Raw genomic sequence first — 20,000 nt, 5'->3', positions numbered from 1 at the left:
GGCCAGAATAAAGTGACCTTACTAACGGGATGGCGTTAAGGCTTGATACCACTGTATATGTACACTGACTGGCTGAATTTATGAAAACCGTGTCAATATCACCCATATGCACTTTGATTTCATGACTCCAAAGGGCCTTAAAATCACTTCAAAGTATGGAAAGAGAGTGGAGGAAAAAAAAGACAAAGGTGAAATTTCTTTTAATTCGTATATCGTCAACTTTTTATCGTCTCTGGCGAAAACACTGTTATTCATACATCCAGACCAAATTGCCGTCAATTTTCATGCGTTCGTCCTCGTATTGATTGCATATGTAATCATTGTCATGGCTGCACGGGTTTGCCTTATGATCCACAGACTAATTTGTCTATGTTATGTTCACACTCAATAAGAGGACATACGCATAGCTTTTCACTACAACAAAAAGCGAAAATGGTCAAGGGTAGACTAGTGAATCTTGAGAGAGGTGCAGCATTGCGGTTTAACACTATATCATGACTAATTATCACTTATGATATATCAAGAAATATCTTGTATGTTTCTTGTAAGCAATGTTGATAATATCATGATTAATCAATGGTTTTATAAGGGACTGATTTTTTGATATTTCGCATTAGGTTTTTATCATATAAGCATAATTTATCATGATATTATCAGAATATTTAATTAAGTAAGAATTTCTTCTTCCTCCTGTGATATAGTGATAAATCTTGATATTATCAGAATATTTAATTAAGAATTTCTTCTTCCCCCTGTGATATAGTGATAAATCATGATATTATCAGAATATTTAATTAAGTAAGAATTTCTTCTTCCCCCTGTGATATAGTGATAAATCATGATATTATCAGAATATTTAATTAAGTAAGAATTTCTTTTTCCCCCTGTGATATAGTGATAAATCATGATATTATCAGAATATTTAATTAAGTAAGAATTTCTTCTTCACCCTGTGATATAGTGATAAATCATGATATTATCACAACATTTTTATTAAGTAAGGTTTTCTTCTACCCGGTAATAGAGAGATCAATTGTGGTATTCTCCAGCTTTATTAGAGAATTTTGATATTATCATGATATATCAAACAATCACTGTCAGTGTCTGTTCTTCTTTGTTACATGATAAAATCACTTGCGTAAGACATGATTTGAGAATGAGAGTGATACATGATATTATAGCTTGCTATTCAGAAATATATTTTTCCATGCTATTCTCAAGATTTGAGAGTGATACTTTGATATCTCAATTTACCACTTTTTCAAATTAAAGATTTGATGGCGACAATTACAGAATTTGCAAGCGAAAATTATTGAGCAACTATCATGATAATCTCAAATGATAATGATAGTTTAATATTTGACATGCACATTATGATGAAAATGATTCCTCGATATTATCATGCTATTGTCACCCAAATATCAATAAAATATCCAAATGTCAAGTCTCAAACAAATAACATCCTATCAAGATATTTTGATAAACCGCAATACTGCACCTTAGTGTGAATCTTTTAGGCAAGAGATCCCGTTAGGTAAAAGTACCAGAGAACCAGAAACAAGATTTCCATCATTCTTTTCTTACACCAGTAAGGTTACTTTGAACACAACAAAAGAGGCAGATATCCATTAACTGAATTCCGCCTCAAACATTGGCTATTGAAATAGTACAATATAGTTTCATGTGAAAGTAATGTTTAACGATTCTGATGATTTTGTCTTTAAACAGTTCCATTTAAACATTTAGATGCTACTTGTCGCTTTTAATTATGTCAGTAGTTAGATATGCGTAACACCCTGTAAAAGTATTGACGTCACTTTCGTGCCTGTCAAGGGGAAAATTCAATTATCATTACTACAGGATCATGTTAGACCAAAATACTTCAGAATCAGAATCTATATTAATATGCACAATTATTTCTTCCATTTCACTTTTTTATCAAATTATTTAAAGGTGTTGAAGAATGATAGCATAAGAGATCGTGTATCTCAAACACTGCTTTCACTGGTGCGAAGAGAACGTGAAGGAGACTTTGTTGACAGGTACACTGTATGATGTAGTTATGCTGTTGGACACAGATTTAATCAAAAACAGTACAGCATTTAAATCAATAGGGCCACACGTTTGATCCTTGTCAGTAAGTATAGTCAGTTAACAGACCTGTGTTCTCTTACGGTCGTCGTGAGCAAAAGAAATTAAAAAAAAAAACACAGATTAACTGAACCAACTCATTTTCAGGTATTCGCTTCATCCCGTAACATTTTCATAATTACCCTGGAATGGGTGAAGGTACGCCATAAGTGGGAAAACAGTTTTTTTTCTTATATCGGATAAGAATACTATGAGGATGTTAAAGGAATTGATGCAGTGTTCAGGACAGGACAAGTCTGTACTCTAGCGGCGCCCGGTCGCCTCAGGTGACCGGCTTCCATCTTCGGGCGACAAGAAAAACATACCTAGTCGCCCCGCCGGGCGACTTCCTTTTTGAGATTTAACTTAGAGATGAAAACAGTCTCACAATAATTTGTCTTTCCCTTTTTGATTTCTTGTGTTGTTTTGAAGTTTACAAGGCGAAATGGCTGAATTCAGAATGTTTAAATCCATCTGTGAAGTCAAAACATTGATCGTTCAATGGCTCTGTTCGATGCGTACGTTTAACACTGGCCTACAGTGAAACGGACAGCAGTTTCCTTGTATACTTCGTCTAGCATCAATAAAGAGTCTTCTTAGTTCTTGTTTGTATAATGTGCATGAAAAGTCCCTAATTGAAGGAGAATGTGAACAAAATTATCAGAAGCGCAAGCATAGAGGGTGTGCTCGATTGCCATTCTTATTGCACTGGTTCGTTATATCACACCACAGGACTGTATTATAAACTAAACGCTAGATAGTTATCATTCCACGCTTAAAACTCAACTCGCTCAAAAAATAAAAACATCACGTGGTCTTATGACGTCATGCAAGAGCGGAAGGCACATCCCCGCCCCCAGTCGAGACACTATGTCGAGACGATTACAAAAATAAATCTAAACTTCCGCCTCTTCTAATAAACAAAGTTTTGTTATTGGTCTTTTGAATTCTCCACGTCGATTTCGGACAGTAACTGCACGGACTCTTCCATCTCATCCAGTATGAGTAGACACGACTCTGCCCAACGGCCAAATGCCACGTGGCTGATTCGGTTCAGATACAAGTACAACGTCTCCCACTTTCAGATTCTGTCTGTTCTCTTTCCACTTCTTCCTCTCTGTCAGGCTAGTAAGATACTCTTTGGTGAAACGTCTCCAGAAGAAATTTGCTAGGGCTTGGAACTGTCGCCACAGCTTGGTGGAGTTAACCTCTCTATCCGTAACAACGGCATCTTCATAACTCGGATTTGCACGCAGAAGCAATAGGTGGTTTGGTGTGAGTGCTTCAACATCTATTGCATCAGAAGATACATGAGTGATTGGTCGACTGTTGAGAATTCCCTCTGTCTCAACCAGAGAGGTCCTCAGTGCTTCTTTAGGGACGACTCAATCTTTCAGCACCGCTTTCAGCGCTTTCTTCGCGCACTGTACGAGTCTTTCCCACGCACCACCAAAGTGTGGAGCACTCGGTGGCTGAAAGTTCCAATCAATCTCTTTTGGTGCACAAAAGTTCTGTATTCTCTGTTCATCCAATTGCTTGAGACATTTCCGCAACTCGTTGTTGGCTCCAACAAAGTTTGTACCATTATCACTGAACATTCTTTGAGGTCGTCCACGTCGTGCTATTAATTTTTTCAATGCCATAATGAAATGATCTGTTGAAAGATCATCCACCAGCTCAAGATGGCAAGCTCTTCTATTCATGCAAACAAACAAAGAGCCACAAACGTTAACCTCACTACGCTTCTCCTTAACTAGCATTGGTCCAAAAAAGTCAACTCCAGTGTTCCTGAATACCATCCCTACTTCAAGTCTAGATTCAGGTAGGTTTCCCATTTTCTGCTCGAGGGGCTTCAGTGTCTGGCTTTAACAATAATTGCACTTAAACTTTGCACTACGGACTGCCTGTCGACCATGAATGATCCAATACTCTCGTCTCATTTTATTCAACAGTACTCTGTCGGCGGATGGTAATACGAACCATGCATTTCATCAATGATTAACTGTGCAAGTTCATGACGTGCGTCAATGATCTTGGGATGTCGTGAACGGTATGGTATGGCCTGGGCTTTCTGTAGCCTTCCATTTACAACCAAATATCCATCTTCCAATGTCGGGACTGGGACTGGTGGTCAAACATGGCGGTCCACTTTTTCTCCAATGGCGGGAATGAATCTTCCGAAATAGAATCCTCAAAAGGGCCCCCAAGAAACGTTTTAAAGCATAAAATGACACGTGGTAATCGCCGTCGGCAACGAAGTGAATTGAGTAGCGCGTCAAGTGAGAACTCTTCTCCTGCTGCGAAACGACCCAACCAAGAAATGTCGGTAGAGCAATGGACTAAAACATCACTCTTGTGAATTTATACGCGCCAAATGACGATAATCCCAATTTTTTTAACACTTTGTTTACACACCTTTTGGATTTTCACTGCGAAGAAATAATTATTGGAGGTGATTTCAACTTGGTTTTGGATATAGAAGAAGACAAAAGTGGATGGTTAGCAAGAACTCGTCAAAACGCGAACAAAGTCGTAAACGATTTCTGTGGAAAAATGGATCTTGTTGATGCCTGGCGGATTCTAAACCCGGATATTAGTAGATTCACATGGCGCCAAAAGCACCCTGAAATACACTGTAGACTTGATTTCTTCTTGGTATCTCAAAGCATCTTGGGTAACGTCACTCGTGCTGATATAACACCTGGCTTCCATGCAGACCGATCATTCCATGATATCTCTAAATATATCCTCCCATGCTAACAAAAGAGTTCCTGGTTTTTGGAAATTGAATACATCTCTTTTAAACGAAGAGATTTACGTAAATCTAATGAAGCAAACTATTCGTGAAACTCAAGAGGAATACAAGGTTGACGCCTCAGTAAGTCCGACTCTACTATGGGATATGATTAAATTAAAAGTACGCGAAAAATCTCTTAAGTATGCTGTGGGAAAAAAACGTAAAACTTGCAATAAACAAGCTATCCTTGAGAATACAATATCCCGATTGGAAAGAGAGCTGGAATTATCCTTGAACTTAGAACAACAACGTAAATGCGCACCAAAGGAGCTATCCTAAAATGTAAAGCTAAATTGTACAATGAAGGAGAAAAGAACACACAATACTTCTTAAATCTTGAAAAACGTTATTTTAAACTTTGTACTATAAGTCAGCTTAAGACGAGGGACAACACTTACATCACTTCCGATAAAGACATCCTTTCTACTGCTGAGGTCTTTTATCGGGATTTGTATCGGTCTCCGCTCCTTCCAATGACAGATCAAAGTCTCTCTGAGACACCTCATTGATGATTACCGGTAGTAAATGACGAAAAACATGCGAACAGAAAAAAAGTGTAAGAATTCCCCCCCCCCCCTCCCACCCAAAAAAACAAAAAAATTGCACTGACACCAAAAAGGTGAACTGATGGAGATGCGTTGGATTATTGTGCAGGGTTTTAGAAACTGAGCATTCCATTCCTTTGCAGATTTTGCTCTGCATATTCTAGATAGTGATGGTTAATATCAAATCTTCTTTTTCTCATGTACTCTTTCATGTAAGCTTTGTGTTTTTCTTTTTGATCAGTTATGTCTTTGCTACCAGTTAATGTCATATCAATTTTGTTCTTGTTTGATATTTGAGAAACTTGTTTCTGTGCAGTAGACACATAATGAGCTTCACCAATATGCCCAATGTAGATGCTGGCACATTCACCTGTCACAGATACAAATGTATTTTGCTGATTACAAATCTCATGCAATACCTTTCTTCATTTCTTCTCGTCTTCTTCCTTTAGATATGCTCTATTTTAAATCTGTGGCTGTGATTATGCATGATGTGTCAAACAACTTGACACCTCCTAATATATTTAACCTATTCACCCATCAAGCTGATATTCATCCTTACGAGACGAGATCATCGCAAAGAGGAGATTATTTTCTGAAACGTTCGAGAATAGATATTCAAAAAAGATCTTTCTCAAGAATTGGCGTTAAAATTTGGAATAGCATATCTTGTGAAGTCCGCCAGATGTCAAAATCTAACTTCAAAAATAATGTTGATGATATCCTCTTACAAAGACTGCTAAAATATGATGATTACATTGATGTTTCGATAATATTGGCAAATTTTGACTCCTTAGTTTAGTATGTCAGGTAGTTAAAAATTTATTTATTCAATTTAAGCTACTTTTTTCATGTTTATTTATGTTATACTGTACAAGTTTTAAGCTGTTCTCCACTGCACTAACTGTATTCTAAAACTAATTTATTTTATTTTATTTATTTATTTATTTTCATGTGAATGTGTAGTTATGTATTTGTAACCATTTTATCTGGAATATTTATTGTAAGCAATGCTCGCCTCGACTAGCTATTGCTAACTGCGAGCAATGCATAGTTTTGTGATATTTTATGCAAAATACATAATAAAACCTGAAACCTGAAACCTGAAACCTGAACAGATTGTACAATGGTAACAGGAGCAAATGTTGCTAGTGATTCAGCAATATGAATTCTTAAACTTAGACAGTTGGCTACTGCTTGGACAATAATTGCATCAGCCCATGTTCCCTCACGTGACATATTCAAATATTCTTGCCAAGAGTGGCCAGTATTACTTTGTATAAACTGTTCTATAAACTGTTGTTGCTCTATAAACTATTGTTCAAATATTCTTGCCAAGAGTGGCCAGTATTACTTTCTATAAAGTGTTCGGGGTTATGCAATAAATGGTGAATACCTAGGCTACGTACTTGATAATGATTGTTTGGAGTGCCATACAGCTGATGTGATACAGCTCGAAAAAAGCAATCTCCACCACCCCCAACATCTAGTGGAATCCTGCCTAAATGAGATAATCTAGATTCTAATAAAGAGACAGAATGTAGGGGTTGTTCTGGATTACTGCTCTGATCTAATGGTCCTGGATTTGTTTCTACATCTCCACTCAATGAAATAATTCTATTAGAAATGTATGTTTTCACCTGATGGTGCTGTGAGATTTTGAAAACACTGGCAACAACATATACACGAAACAAAGGAGGTATATTACAAAAGCATGGTGGTCCTGGATTAGTTTCGATATCATTACCAAGTCGTCTTAGTTCAGGAATATAAAATCGATAAAGATAAATCTGCGTAAGCCATAGGCGATTCCACTGCATCATCTTGAAACGACTGACAACTAATTTTAAGACAGGCAAATATATTGCTTCAAGATAAAACAAAAGCAGCAATGAACACCAAAATGAGTGTTTCCTATTAATTATTTTGTCAGAAAGAACGACAGAAAACATCAACTTCTTACCTGAAAGTCGTAAACTCCTCTCCTGCCGTCGCTGAATAAAAGTGGCTGATCTACGGTGTACTTTGTCATGTGACTTCAGACGAACATTTTCCATATCAAGACCGAGCATATCCGACTACTAAATACCTGTGACACAAGTTTATCGTGAATTCAAAAGATACTTGGAACACTGTTCTTCTACGACTTTTAAGACTTTAATTTCATAATTCGATGGAAAATTCAGAACGTCCCCTAAAAATAATGAAATAAGAGCATAGGGTAGGATTCACACTTGGGACACGTGCGCTTAGCGCTTCCGTTCCAGAACGTTCGTACACCAATTCGGCCGTCCGAACGAAAGCCGAAATTTAACAGCCCATTGATCGAGTGAACGAGTGATCGAGTGAGCACCTGAAGTCCCCCTCACTATACCTCATTAAGACTTCGTCATCAGTGAGGTAAAAATGACTATTTTGAGAATGTAAATACTTCTAAGTTAGACCAAAGCGAAGTATCATTCCGTTTATGGAACTCTCGACCCTTCTCTAAGAGCTGCACCTCCTCACCAAACGATTCAGCTTGTGCCCTCTTCACTAGGTAATTCTGAGCAGATCTCAGCTCCGGTACTGTAAGCGGTCCAGTCAGACGCTCTTCCTTCTTTGTTCGCGTGTTGTTTAAAAACCTTTTCACATATGCAATAACTCTTCTCATTTTCGCCAGTGATGAATATCTCTTGCAGCCCAACAAGACTTCACACTCGTGCAATACTCCAACCCATCTTGCTTTTCTTTCACTGTCTTACACTTTGTGAGGTACCTCAATCTTACTGTCTGGCCAAACATCAACTGGCATGTATAGGAACTCAGGTCCACGATAGTACCGGTGACTCATGTTGAGCTGAGCTGGGCGTAGTCCTCGGGTGATGTCATCAGCAGGGTTGCACTCTGTCGGAACGTATCTCCAGTAAACCGTGCCCGCCTCCAGTGTGGACTCCAACTCACTCATAATTGTGTGAATCTCAGACACCCGGTTTCCCATGAACGCTTTGTAATTGGAACTGGTCTGGCCTATCCAATGCAGAACTTTAGTAGAATCACTCCAGAAGGTTATCTTCTCTATCTTCATCGTCAACTCCGTTGCGAGAGTCTCAGCTAGGCGTGCTGCTAAGAGCGCTCCCATGAGATCGAGCCTGCAGATCGACTGAGTCTTCAGGGGTGCAACTCGTCCTTTCCCAGTTACTAGTCTACATTCCACGGTGGTATCTTCAAACTCTCGCCTCATATAAGCGCATGCACCATAGGCATCCTGACTAGAATTGCAAAACACGTGTAAAGAGGTTTCTCTCACAGCTTTCATTTGACCAAGGAAGGCTCTGGGAATCTTGATGTCATCAAGTGCTGCTGCTTCACTGTGCCACTCACGCCATTCTCGGAGATCAGCTTCTCTCAAGTCGTCATCCCAGCTGTATTTCATGTGATTTAAATTCTGCAAGATGATCTTACTTTTAATTGTAAAAGGGAGCACGAGCCCTCAAGGATCCCAAACTGAGAACGCTTGGCCAAGTATTTTCCTCCTCGTAGTACCAGCTTCTCCACTTAACCCACTAAACCTCAGCATATCTTCCTCAGCATCCCACATGTTACCTAAAGCTCTGTCTGTCGGCAGCTTATTCTCACTCAACTCAAGGAATCGTGGAGATCTGTCCTGTTCTGGGATAGTTTGCAAGACTTCTGCGTCATTTGCCATTTGTCACTTGTGAAGGCGGAACCCCCCTCGACGCAGCAACTCAGTCATTTGCTTTCGCATCTCAATCGCTTCTTCTCGCGAGTTCGTAGACGGCAGGCCATCATCCATGTAGAAATGCTTGTAAACGGCCTTTACACCCAAGGGAAGATCTCCTCCATTCTCATCTGCATTGCGCTTCATTGTGTAGTTCGCCCTGGATGGCGCTGAAACTTCTCCAAACACTGTTCTTTCGAACTGGTACACGCTCGGTTGCTCTTCTGCTGATTCTCTCCATAAAAACCTCATCGACGGTTTATCACAATCTGGTAGGCGAAGCATATGGTACACTTCCTTCACACCCGCAGCCATGGCAATTCTTCCCTCACAGAATCTGAGCATAACTCCAAACAAGGAGGACAAAAGGTTTGGCCCCGTGAAAATCTTATCATTCAGACTTTGACCCATAAATTTCGCTGATGCATCATACACTCTTCTAAGACGATCGGGTTTCTTGGGGTTGATGACATACCGATGTGGTAAGTACCAAATCACTTTGCTTTCGCTTTGTACCTCAGCTTCGCTAAGTTTCTTCACGTAGCCCTTCTCAACATCATCCCTGATGGACTCTGCATATTTCTGCTTCATCTCTGGGTTATTCTCAAATTTCTTCCCCAAGGACTTTAACCGTCGCTCAGCCATATCATAGTTGGTCGGTAGAGTTGGATGCTCCGCTCTCAACAACAGTCCAGACACGTATGCATCTTCTCCCTCAATCTTCACTGTTGTCCGCTCCATGAGAGCAAGTGCTCGCTTGTCCTTGATTGAACGGGTTGGATTTTCTACCTTCACCACTCCCAAGGTTTCAATTTCTGACTGAGCAACGACCAGCCGTCTTAAATCTTCATCCTCATCTACACATCTTTCATACACTTTGAATGCATTGTAAGGCGATGACACTTTCTGGTCACCTGGCAACCAGTTTGTTACTGCCCAGCCAAGTGGGGTCTCAACACCATAGGGTACTCTATCGTCGCCTGAATACTCTGAGAGCTTCACAATTCTTTTAGGTAGAATTAGGTTTGAGTTGTTAGTTCCAATTATAATCTACACTGGGCCCGAATCGGTGTCAGCAATATCTAAGTCCTTCACGTGGCTATACTGGTGCTTTATTGTTGACCACTTCAGCCTCTGATCGGGACCAGTCAGGTTTGGCACCTCTTGCATCTGGCTTGAGGTAACCTCACTGTCCTGAGGAGTAGTCACTGAAGATTTCGCACTGTCTGACATTCTCGCTGATTCATGTTTTGCTCTTCTCCGTTCCATAATCTTCAAGTCAACCTCATGAAGAAGTGTGTGGTGACGCATTGCACAACCCTCAACCTTACATCTGTCTCTACTACGACATTTGCTCAAGGTTTCAACGTTTCAAGGTTTCAAGGTTTTTATTTGCCATGATTACATATAATGTATCCGATTTATTAAAGAAAATACAAAAAATTGTAAAAAAGGCGAGGAAGCCCATAAATTAGACTAGGAAATTAAGTTTAAAAGACGATGGCGTGGTGATAAACAGGATAGACAAAGCTTGTGCTCATCCACTACCTTTTCGTTCTCGCTCCCGGACATTCATTCGAACACTTTGCACTCTTGTAACCTGTGGTTAGTTGACTTGTGAACTGGGCATCTCACCCCTACACTGCTGGTGCGACAGTTTTCTCCGGTCATTCCTACAAACAACCCAGGCACAAAATTATCACTATTCTTTCGGGTACCAACTTTGACTGAGTCTGGTCGTCTCCACTCTTTCTTCTCAACCATCCATCGCTGTTTCGACTCGCTTATTTTTGCCTCCTTCTCCAACCACTCCGCAAATGACTCCCATGTTGACATTTGTGGCTTCCCTTCCACAAACTCAGCCCATCTACTACAAAGGCGTACAGGGAGTTAGGCAACATAAATTTCAGGAATTTATGACTTCAGCTCATGGATGAATCGATGCTCCTTGTATATACCAATCAACTCCGAGACTATCTCTTGATACTGTCTGATCTGCTCACTCCTCTCTTTCACTATCGCTGGAAATTGTTCCACACCTTTCTTAGCAGCTGATGCAACTGTATCCACACGGCCAAAACGCTCGTCAAGTGCTTTCCAAGCATCTTGATATCTATCTGAACCAGGCATGAATTTAGCTAGGCATGACTTTGCACTTCCATCCACCGCATCTAGCAGGAATTTTATCTTTTTTGTAGCATCGTAAACTTCCTTTTTATCAACTTCCACTTTAAACGCTGCTTTGAACTTTGAGTATTCAAGTGGATTGTCGTTAAATCTCGGTACACTCGGCTTCGCAATTTTCTCAAATGCTGGTAGAATATTCTTAAACAACTGTTCAAAGGTCTCCATTGAGAAGGGTGGGTGACCTGTGGTATGGTTTTCACACGCTAGTAATTTTTGTTCATCGCTCAACTTAACTTTCTCTACTTTATCCTGCCCTGTTAATTCCTTTGGATTTGTCAAATGTAACTTCGAAGCGATTTGTTCGCCAACCTCAGTATTCTGAGTATTAAGAGTGGAATTCACGCCTAAGCGAGAGACTCGATCATTTACACTATCAAATGGTAACTTACGAAGTTCTTCATCGATGTTATTCTCATTGTCTGACCCGCAATCTTCTTTGGCAAGAGCTTCCTCGTATTCACACTCCAATTTCATTTCTTCGGCTCTCCTAGGTGCTAAAACCGTGGCACGTCGCTCTGCCTCGGCGCGAATTAATTTGATTTCCTCCTCACATTTTTCGTCGGCTATTTTTAGCTCAAGCGCGAGCTTCTCAGCGTGTAATTTCTTTCTCAAAATTGAACTCTTACTTGACTTGGACGTAAATAAGAGCGATGTTTGTCCTCTCCGTTCGTCTTCGACGAACTCCCCACGGGTTAAATAAACAAGATGAAGGTTGTCGTTGTTGACACTTCGTGTACAATTACTGTAAACACGTTTGGCTGTCTTCGCTTTACTCACAAGTCTCGCCGTATTTCCACAAGAATTAACTCCACCTCCGGCTCGAAGGGACCAAAAGTGTGCTCGAGTGACATTCTCATTGCACTGGTTCGTTATATCACACCACAGGACTGTATTATAAACTCAACCCTAGATAGTTATTACTCCACGCTTAAAACTCAACTCGCTCAAAAAAGAAGAACATCACGTGTTCTTATGACGTCATGCAAGAGCGGATGGCACAGAGGGAAAAGAGGGAATTGAAAAAGTACTCAATTTTTCTACATATAACAACTATTTTAACTAAAAAAACGTGTAAAGTTTTTCTTTCTTTATGGACTTTTCACAACACTACCGTCGTTTTCATCTAAGCGTGGACACGTGACAGAAAAACATGTTCTGATTGGGCACAAACATGACATGCTTGGTAACCAAACATTTGAAGTTTGAAGGGTGTTCGAGCAAGTTTTACCAAAACGGCAGGAAGAATGAGACTTTTTCGAGGAAATTGATCCAGACCTGATAAAGTATGCCTTCGCTTTTCGTAAATGTAGGTTCTCATCAAGTGTAACGAATGAAGTATTGGGGCGAGCAGGATTTCCAAAACTTAGAAGTGGAAGTTCCAGAAGGACATCGTCGGCTTATCGTCGGTTTACTTGTGCACAGTTGAACGGTTTATACGATACCTTCACACATTTCACTTATTGGTCGCGTAACCGCCATCTGAATCACCTCATTTCTGAAATGCTTGGACAGATACCTGGTTTGAAGTTTCGGCCGTATTTGTTTATCGAAAACATATCAACAAATTCGAAAAATTTCCAACTTTGTCGCGAAAGTTTGCTTGACGGTTGTAAAACTTCAAATGTTTGGTTATGTCATGTTTGCGCCCAATTAGAACATGTTTTTCTGTCAAATTACATGAGAACCTTTATCTTTGGCATCTCTAAATAGGATAAATGCCCTGGAAACAATGCAACACATTTTTATTGGAAGGTTAATCGGTTAGAGTGGTTTTCAATTGAGTTTCGAAAGTAATTAGCGAATTGCTTTGGTTTATGATTACTTCAGTCAGTGATTGGTTCAAAGTTCTCGCGCCACTTTTTTAGCCAATCAGAAGTGAAACCAAAACCACTCGTGGCTCGTGCGTGCACATTTTCCCGCGCTTTGTGTGGGCTACGTGTAATTACTTCGAGTTCTGATTGGTTTACTGGATTGTCTCTATCGTTTTTGATTGGCCAAAGTAATTACTTTGGTTTTGGTTTTACGACACTCAATTGAAAATCGCTCTATCATATATTAATTAATAATGTTATTATATAATTATAATTAATTAATAATTTTTGAAATTTTTTTTTCATTTGGGCTACCAAGCTTGACTTCTGGGCACCCTGCCATAAAAGGTTGGATGCCCGAAGGGCCCCCTAGAATTTTTCTTAGAGCACAGCCTTGACAGGACATAAGATTAATCATCTTGCAGAAAGAATTAAATTTTTTTCTTGAAGGATGGCCATTAAAAATACATGGGAAATGTTACTGGCACTGGGAATTGAATCTAGAAGTGTTTACGAAGACTATTTTGAGATTCCCTTCCTTGACGAGTCTGCAGAATTCTTCAAAGTAAGAACCTTATTCAATATTTATGTGTTACTTACTCAAGTACTCATTAACTCACTGCAATTATTGTATTGTATTAACTTCCATCTCACTAGCGTGAGATAGTGATGGGACTGGTTGTTGTTGTTGTTTTTTTTTTTTCGTCGGAGTTACCAGTTGTAGAGGGCGTTACAGAGGGCGTTTTTTTGTTAAGTCAATCATAAAATGAAAATCAAAGGTGATTTAAAATACCTTGCAATGCAGGACAGTCTTCTCTAAGACCGGGACGTTTAAAGAGTTTATCGTGCTGGCTTGGGAGTTCGTCATTATCAGAGTGTCTGGAAACAATGTATTCCAGGACAATTGCTCTTCAAGGTGTTCAAGTTGTTTGCGCCGTTTAGTTTTGTAATACAAATTGGGGCTCTTTTCTTTGATAGATTAGAGTTAACTTTTTTGTTATGGCTTAACTTTTCTTGACAGTTGGAAAGTCAGATTTTACTGGGAGAAAACAATGCGTCAGTGTATCTTAAGAAGGTTTGCCAGTTTCTAGAGTTCAAGAATATTCGCATTGGAGTTTTTTCTGTTGAATTCTGATTTGGTTAGACTGACAGAGGTACCAATGTAACTTCTCATGATATTCCAAACAGGTCGAAACTGGGATGCAGGAGGAGGCAGAACGCGCGCGACATTTTCTGGATCCCAGTACAGAGGAGAACATAGTGAAGGTAACATGTACTCGATAGCGAGTACATGCAGTTGGAATAAAAATGTATACAAAAATGTTTGAATCCCTTGTGTAGTCCAAAACTTACAGTTCGTCTTTGCATACAGATTGCCGAAGAGGAGCTGCTTTACAAACACATGAAGACAGTGATTGAAATGGAAAATTCTGGTGTTAATCATATGCTTAAACACAACAAAATAGAAGGTTTGTTTAGATTTTGACAGGTCTTTCCATTGTTTTTGTTATTATCTAATGGTCGCGTGATGATGATGGTGCAGATGAAGCTGTTACACTTCTGAACATTCGTTCTCAATATCGTCTAGTCCTTTTTAAATTACTTAGAACTTGTGAATGAGTCGCGGGGAAAGTGGCCAATAGCAGAAATTTGGAAGTTGATATAATAATCTTTCCTTTTCCAAGTTTGAGCTAACTACAACAAGTTGCAAAATTGTTGAGACACTTTCATTAAAAAACACCTTTTCTAGCTTCCAATACTCGCCGTATCTAGAATTTAAACCTTTCCCACTTCCCCTCCCCTCTCTCCCTTTCGATAAGGTGGAGAGGGGGGCTGCAGTGTGAGAGATAATAGGTACATTGATAACGCCCCAAGAAGGTGAAGTGTCTCCACTATTTTTGCAACTTGTTGTAGCGCGTTGATTGAGTGCCAGTATTTTCAACACCTTTGATGACGGATAGACTTAAACGTTTTTAAAGCAACTATAAACCCAAAGCGAAAACAAAAGGACTTTTCAGGCGTTAATTTTACAGTTTGGATAACCTTACAAGTGAATATATGATTAGCCATGTCTACTTACCTTGTTGGACATTTGTGCATGATGCCCCTTGGCGGTTAATCTTTAATCTTTAATCCTTCTTCAGACACGGTAAAAAATCGTTTATAAAACTCGTTTACTATTTATATATATAATTTACTTACTATATGATTAAAAGTGATGTACTAACAACAACCTGTTTTCCATTAATTAATGCCGTGTATCTATTCTTGCTCTTGGGATGTGGGTTGATGGTTCTCGGGATCATGGAGTGTTTACATTAATTCAATGTAGTTTTAAAAGGGAGAGGGGAGTTTCTTATAATTGTGTGCAAAGGTTTCGCATCATCAAGAAGTTCTAAAATTTTACTTTTCACTGTTCTTTTCATATCCAGATCTATTGAGATTGTTCCGCCTCTTTACGAGAATCCTAGGTAAAAATAATGATGTTTTAATGGATTGGTTGAAGATGGTGCACGACTGTATGAGGCGATACTTTCCGGAAGAGGTGAAGAAAACAGAAAATTGTGAAGATCCCACCACCTTCTTTGAGGTTAGAGGTGTATTTTATGTCAATTTTTCTAGGCACCGTGAAGCTCAGCGACAATCTATAAACAAGTGAAGCTATGATCTTCGCAGTTATGAGTGCAATTTTTGCAATTGCGTAGAGAAGCCTGAAAACTTCAGGACTTCAACGGAGTTTGAACGCGTGACCTCTATAAACACACTATTTGCCGTAGTGAGTGAAATTTTTTATCAGCAACTACATTGTCCAAGGTAGTCATCAAGCTAGCGATCATTACACAGCTTAAATGCAGTGCGGCAGTCCAATTCTATATCCAAGTTGAAACACTTATTAATAAATGCGTAAAGAAGGAAAGGTAAAATACTTTGCAATAATTCCACAAGCCTGATGCAAACGAGTAGTAAACTAATGGGCCATTTTCGAGTTGCTGTTTGTCTCGGTTTCGAAGTGAGTCTTGATGCTCAACTATTGTAAGGGAAATGAGTTTGATTTGCATAAGAATACGCAACTCATTTCCATTTGAATGGTTGTGCACCAGGACTCGCTTTGAAACTGAGGCATGCAGCAACTCGGAAATGGGCTATTCAATACTACCTGACATATTTATTTCTGATGATAATTATGGTAATAATTTGATCATTGTCTCGTGAGGTTGTTGCCTAACGCAGATGTAAATGTTCGGTATTTGCAAAGTGTCTGTCTGGGGTTCTTTTGTACGAACCCCGTGTTAGGTCGCCGATGTGCACAATTCAAGATTCTATAGTTACCAATTGGCGACAAACCTCCTTAAAACTTTCTTGAAATAGACTACAAAAGAGATAAATGCATTTTTTTTCCTCCAGGAATTGAAGCAAGTTCTCAATCTCATTGAAGAAAATAAAGGTAAATACACGGTTGATTGACGGACTGACTGACTGGACGGACGGAATACTGACTGATTTAATTAAGTTTGATTTCATGAAAAAGGTTAATGTGATGTTGCTTGTGAGGTCGTCTTGGTAGATGTAGCTTAAAGAAGTAACAATAACCATACTATAAAACACCAGGCTATAAACCATACTATAAAACACCAAATCTCCACCGGCTAGCGTCGCCTTTACTGAGAAAGATACGTTAGCTGGAATCTTTCAACGCAATGATACTCTACCAAAATTTATTATGACGTAGCGCGCGCGCTGGTCCCACCTAATTCCTATTGAGCCATCATGGTAAAAATCTCTTTATACACACTGACGTGCGCAAATAATATGACGTGTGCAGTGTCATTTTAGTTGCAAAATTTCCGTCGAGTTTAGCTGCGAGTTCCCTTTGTTAAATTTTCGGCAATGTGAACATCTTGAACCGAATCCAAAGCCTACTTCGAGCGTTGACTTTTGTCAAGCTAAGATGTGTACTAAAAGTTGATTATCTTTAGTTTGTTTGCCTACATTTTCATTAATACAATTTTAGAAACCAGGTAAAGCGTTCTCGCTCACAACCGTGGCTAATTTTGGCGTGTTTTGACCACCCAATAAGATCCTTTGTTTTCCCTCGCCGCGCATTGTGAGAACTTTGTAGTCAATCACAAATAAAACATGTTTTAGCGCCTAAGTTGTTTTCGCTTTTCTATAAAAGAATTGGTTCATGTATTTAGCTGTGGGTATATCGAGTTACGGATGCTCTTGGGAAGCACTCGGCTGCACCTCGAGCAACTCTTGCGCTTCTTTTGTGTTCTCCAAACTTCCCGCGTGTGTCCATAGTTCGATTTACGCACGCTAAACATGAATCAGTTGTTTAATGACGACGTCGCTCAACATGGCTGCTATACTCCAGCTAAGATGCAGTCTTGGTTTACAGCGTACATTTTTGATATTGCGAGACATCCGTGTTATGGTCAATTGACACCTGTCAAATCAAGGTATCTGCTGACCAGTATAACGTGACCATATCGCGGACTTAGTCTTAGAAGTCATCGAGGTCACGTGTCTTTTTTAAGCTGACCGCTTTCCAGCTTTGCATGCTCGCACCAGGTTAACTTATTGTAAGCAAGATCTCCGCTTTTATGCTTGGCTAAATCTATACATTAGACTTGACAATGCACAGCTAAAATCATCAATCGTGTGCTTAATAAACAGCCTATCTCGCCGTGAATCTTCTTGTAGTTCACTGGTAAGAGAACCTGACCGATATCTGAGAGGTCATGGGTTCGAATCTCCATCAAAGACCCATATACTGAACATTTCATCTTTCACGTGATATACATGATTTATGATGTTGCCGACTGAAATGTGCCATCAAACTCAGGTGAACATTCTCCTAATAAAGCAAAGCGTATCTGTCGTTGTACCTGTTGTACTTAATTCACGTTTCTTTTCGCGTTTGTTTCCTCTCTAAAAGCTACAATCTATTGAATTTGATAGCTAGGCTAAAAGTAGCTATATTTTAGTCTTTTTCTTCTTGGTAGGCTTGTTTATTTAATGTCTTACTTTTCATCTTAGTACCTCCAGAGATTCTTGCACGTGGGCCTTTGGCTTTGGAAGCTTACAAAAATGCCCTCACTGAAGGAGAAACTCATGTCAAGAGGGTGCCAGTCATGTTGATCGGTCAAGAGCGATCAGGAAAGACCAGCTTACAGAAGTCACTCAAAGGAAAACCTTTCAACCCAGATGAAGGCAGCACTGTAGGGATAGACATTGACCCTTCCCATTTTAAATTGTCAACCGAGATTTGGAAGCTAGGGGAGAAAGACCAAATAACAAATTCTGGGACGAATATATCCTATGAGCACCATGCAGCCCGATTAACTGTTGCAAATTTGAGGCAGAATAAAGGTAGTCCTGAGAAAGACCTTCCGAAGTCTGCGAGCATCCCCCTCGTCAACAAAGTCTCTACCATTGTAAGGAGCGATCCCCAGTCCGCGTCTTCAGCTTCCAATGTGGTAAGCGCTCATGACTCTATGATGGAACCAGGTATTAGCGATTTCACTCTAGGAGCTTCAGCTGCGGCTGTTCCTAGCACCAGCAGCCTTGATTCAGCAACCTTTCACGATATCCCTGAAGATGCACAATCTGGTGGGATGTCAAGAGTTTCAGAATCTACTCAAACATCCAGAGACCCACAGAACGCTGATTTCATACCTGACATGTCAGAAGATATGGCAGCTTTAGTTGAAATGTATCTAAAGGAAGATAACAAAGTGGAAAAAGAAGAAGGAGAAGAAGACATATATTCAGTATTGTGGGATTTTGCCGGGCAGTCGGTTTACTATGCAACTCACCCAGTTTTTCTTACTCCAAGGGCAATCTACTTATTGGTAAATAATCTGAGCCAAAATCCACATGAGAAAGCCAAACCGGTTGTGAAACACGGAATATTCCGAAAACGGAAAGACATATTTAATGTGAAGACCAATTTGAATTATCTAGATTTGTGGATGTCCTCTGTTGCTTCCCTAGCTATTCAAGATGAAAGGCGCGAAGTAAACCCGGAATCTGAAGTGCTACCAGTGAAGCTTCCCCCGGTTTTCTTGGTTTGCACTCATGCTGACAAACCTTATGGTGGTGGTGATCCCTGGACACTGGCCAAGGACGTTTTTGGCTCTCTACGGAGCAAGCCCCACAAAAGCCACCTGTATGACGATTTCTTTGTTGTGGATAACACAAAGTCAGGCCAGCAGGTCCAGTGTTCAGAAGTAGTACGCTTGCGTGAAGAAGTTCTTGAGGTTGCTAAGAAACTGCCACATTTGAAAGAGCCCATTCCAATCAAGTGGTTAAGATACGAGAAGGCTCTTAAAGCTAGGAGAGAGCATGGTGACAAATGGATCCCTCTTGACAGTGCTAAACAGATTGCATCTGAAGAATGTAATATTACAGATCAAATACAGTTTCGTACATTATTGGACTTTCTGCATGACCAGAGAATTCTGGTTCACTTCAGCGACTCTCCAAAGCTGGACAACTTGGTAGTTTTGGACCCTCAGTGGTTGATTGACGTGTTCAAGAAAGTGATAACCATCAAGCCTTATGACCGTAAAGAGAAGGAATTTCAACAACTATGGTGTAAACTTGAGAAAAGAGGAATACTAGAGGACAAACTTTTAAAGCATGCTTGGGAAACTCTCTTTGACAACGAAGAAACTATCGAGAGTCTAATTGAAATTATGGAGAGATTCAGCTTGCTTTGTCTTTGGCCTTCATCAGATGCTTCATGTGATAAGCAGTACCTGGTTCCGTCCATGTTGATGTCACACCCACCAGAGGGTATCATG

General features: G+C 39.8%; 1 protein-coding gene across 3 annotated transcripts in view; it reads left to right on the top strand.

Annotated features, from left to right (window-relative positions):
- Nucleotides 1-20,000, top strand: part of LOC138006696 (uncharacterized) — a 39,285-nt gene that overhangs the window by 10,774 nt on the left and 8,511 nt on the right. For 2 of the 3 annotated variants that reach the window (XM_068853195.1, XM_068853185.1), the window contains 8 exons: nucleotides 1,954-2,042; nucleotides 13,642-13,756; nucleotides 14,213-14,266; nucleotides 14,380-14,457; nucleotides 14,564-14,660; nucleotides 15,624-15,781; nucleotides 16,597-16,636; nucleotides 18,232-20,000. The exon at nucleotides 18,232-20,000 is cut by the window's right edge and continues 627 nt beyond it. In XM_068853195.1, coding sequence (XP_068709296.1) covers nucleotides 1,954-2,042; nucleotides 13,642-13,756; nucleotides 14,213-14,266; nucleotides 14,380-14,457; nucleotides 14,564-14,660; nucleotides 15,624-15,781; nucleotides 16,597-16,636; nucleotides 18,232-20,000 — 2,400 coding nt within the window. Of the gene's footprint in view, nucleotides 1-133; nucleotides 189-1,953; nucleotides 2,043-13,641; nucleotides 13,757-14,212; nucleotides 14,267-14,379; nucleotides 14,458-14,563; nucleotides 14,661-15,623; nucleotides 15,782-16,596; nucleotides 16,637-18,231 lie in introns of all 3 variants that reach the window. The other variant, XM_068853202.1, reaches the window with a different exon arrangement.

This window comes from Montipora foliosa, chromosome 1 (assembly GCF_036669935.1).
Source record: "Montipora foliosa isolate CH-2021 chromosome 1, ASM3666993v2, whole genome shotgun sequence".
NCBI classification, from domain to species: Eukaryota; Metazoa; Cnidaria; class Anthozoa; order Scleractinia; family Acroporidae; genus Montipora; species Montipora foliosa.
Note: the sequence above shows the minus strand (reverse complement) of the source record. Positions and strands in the feature narration are given on the sequence as shown.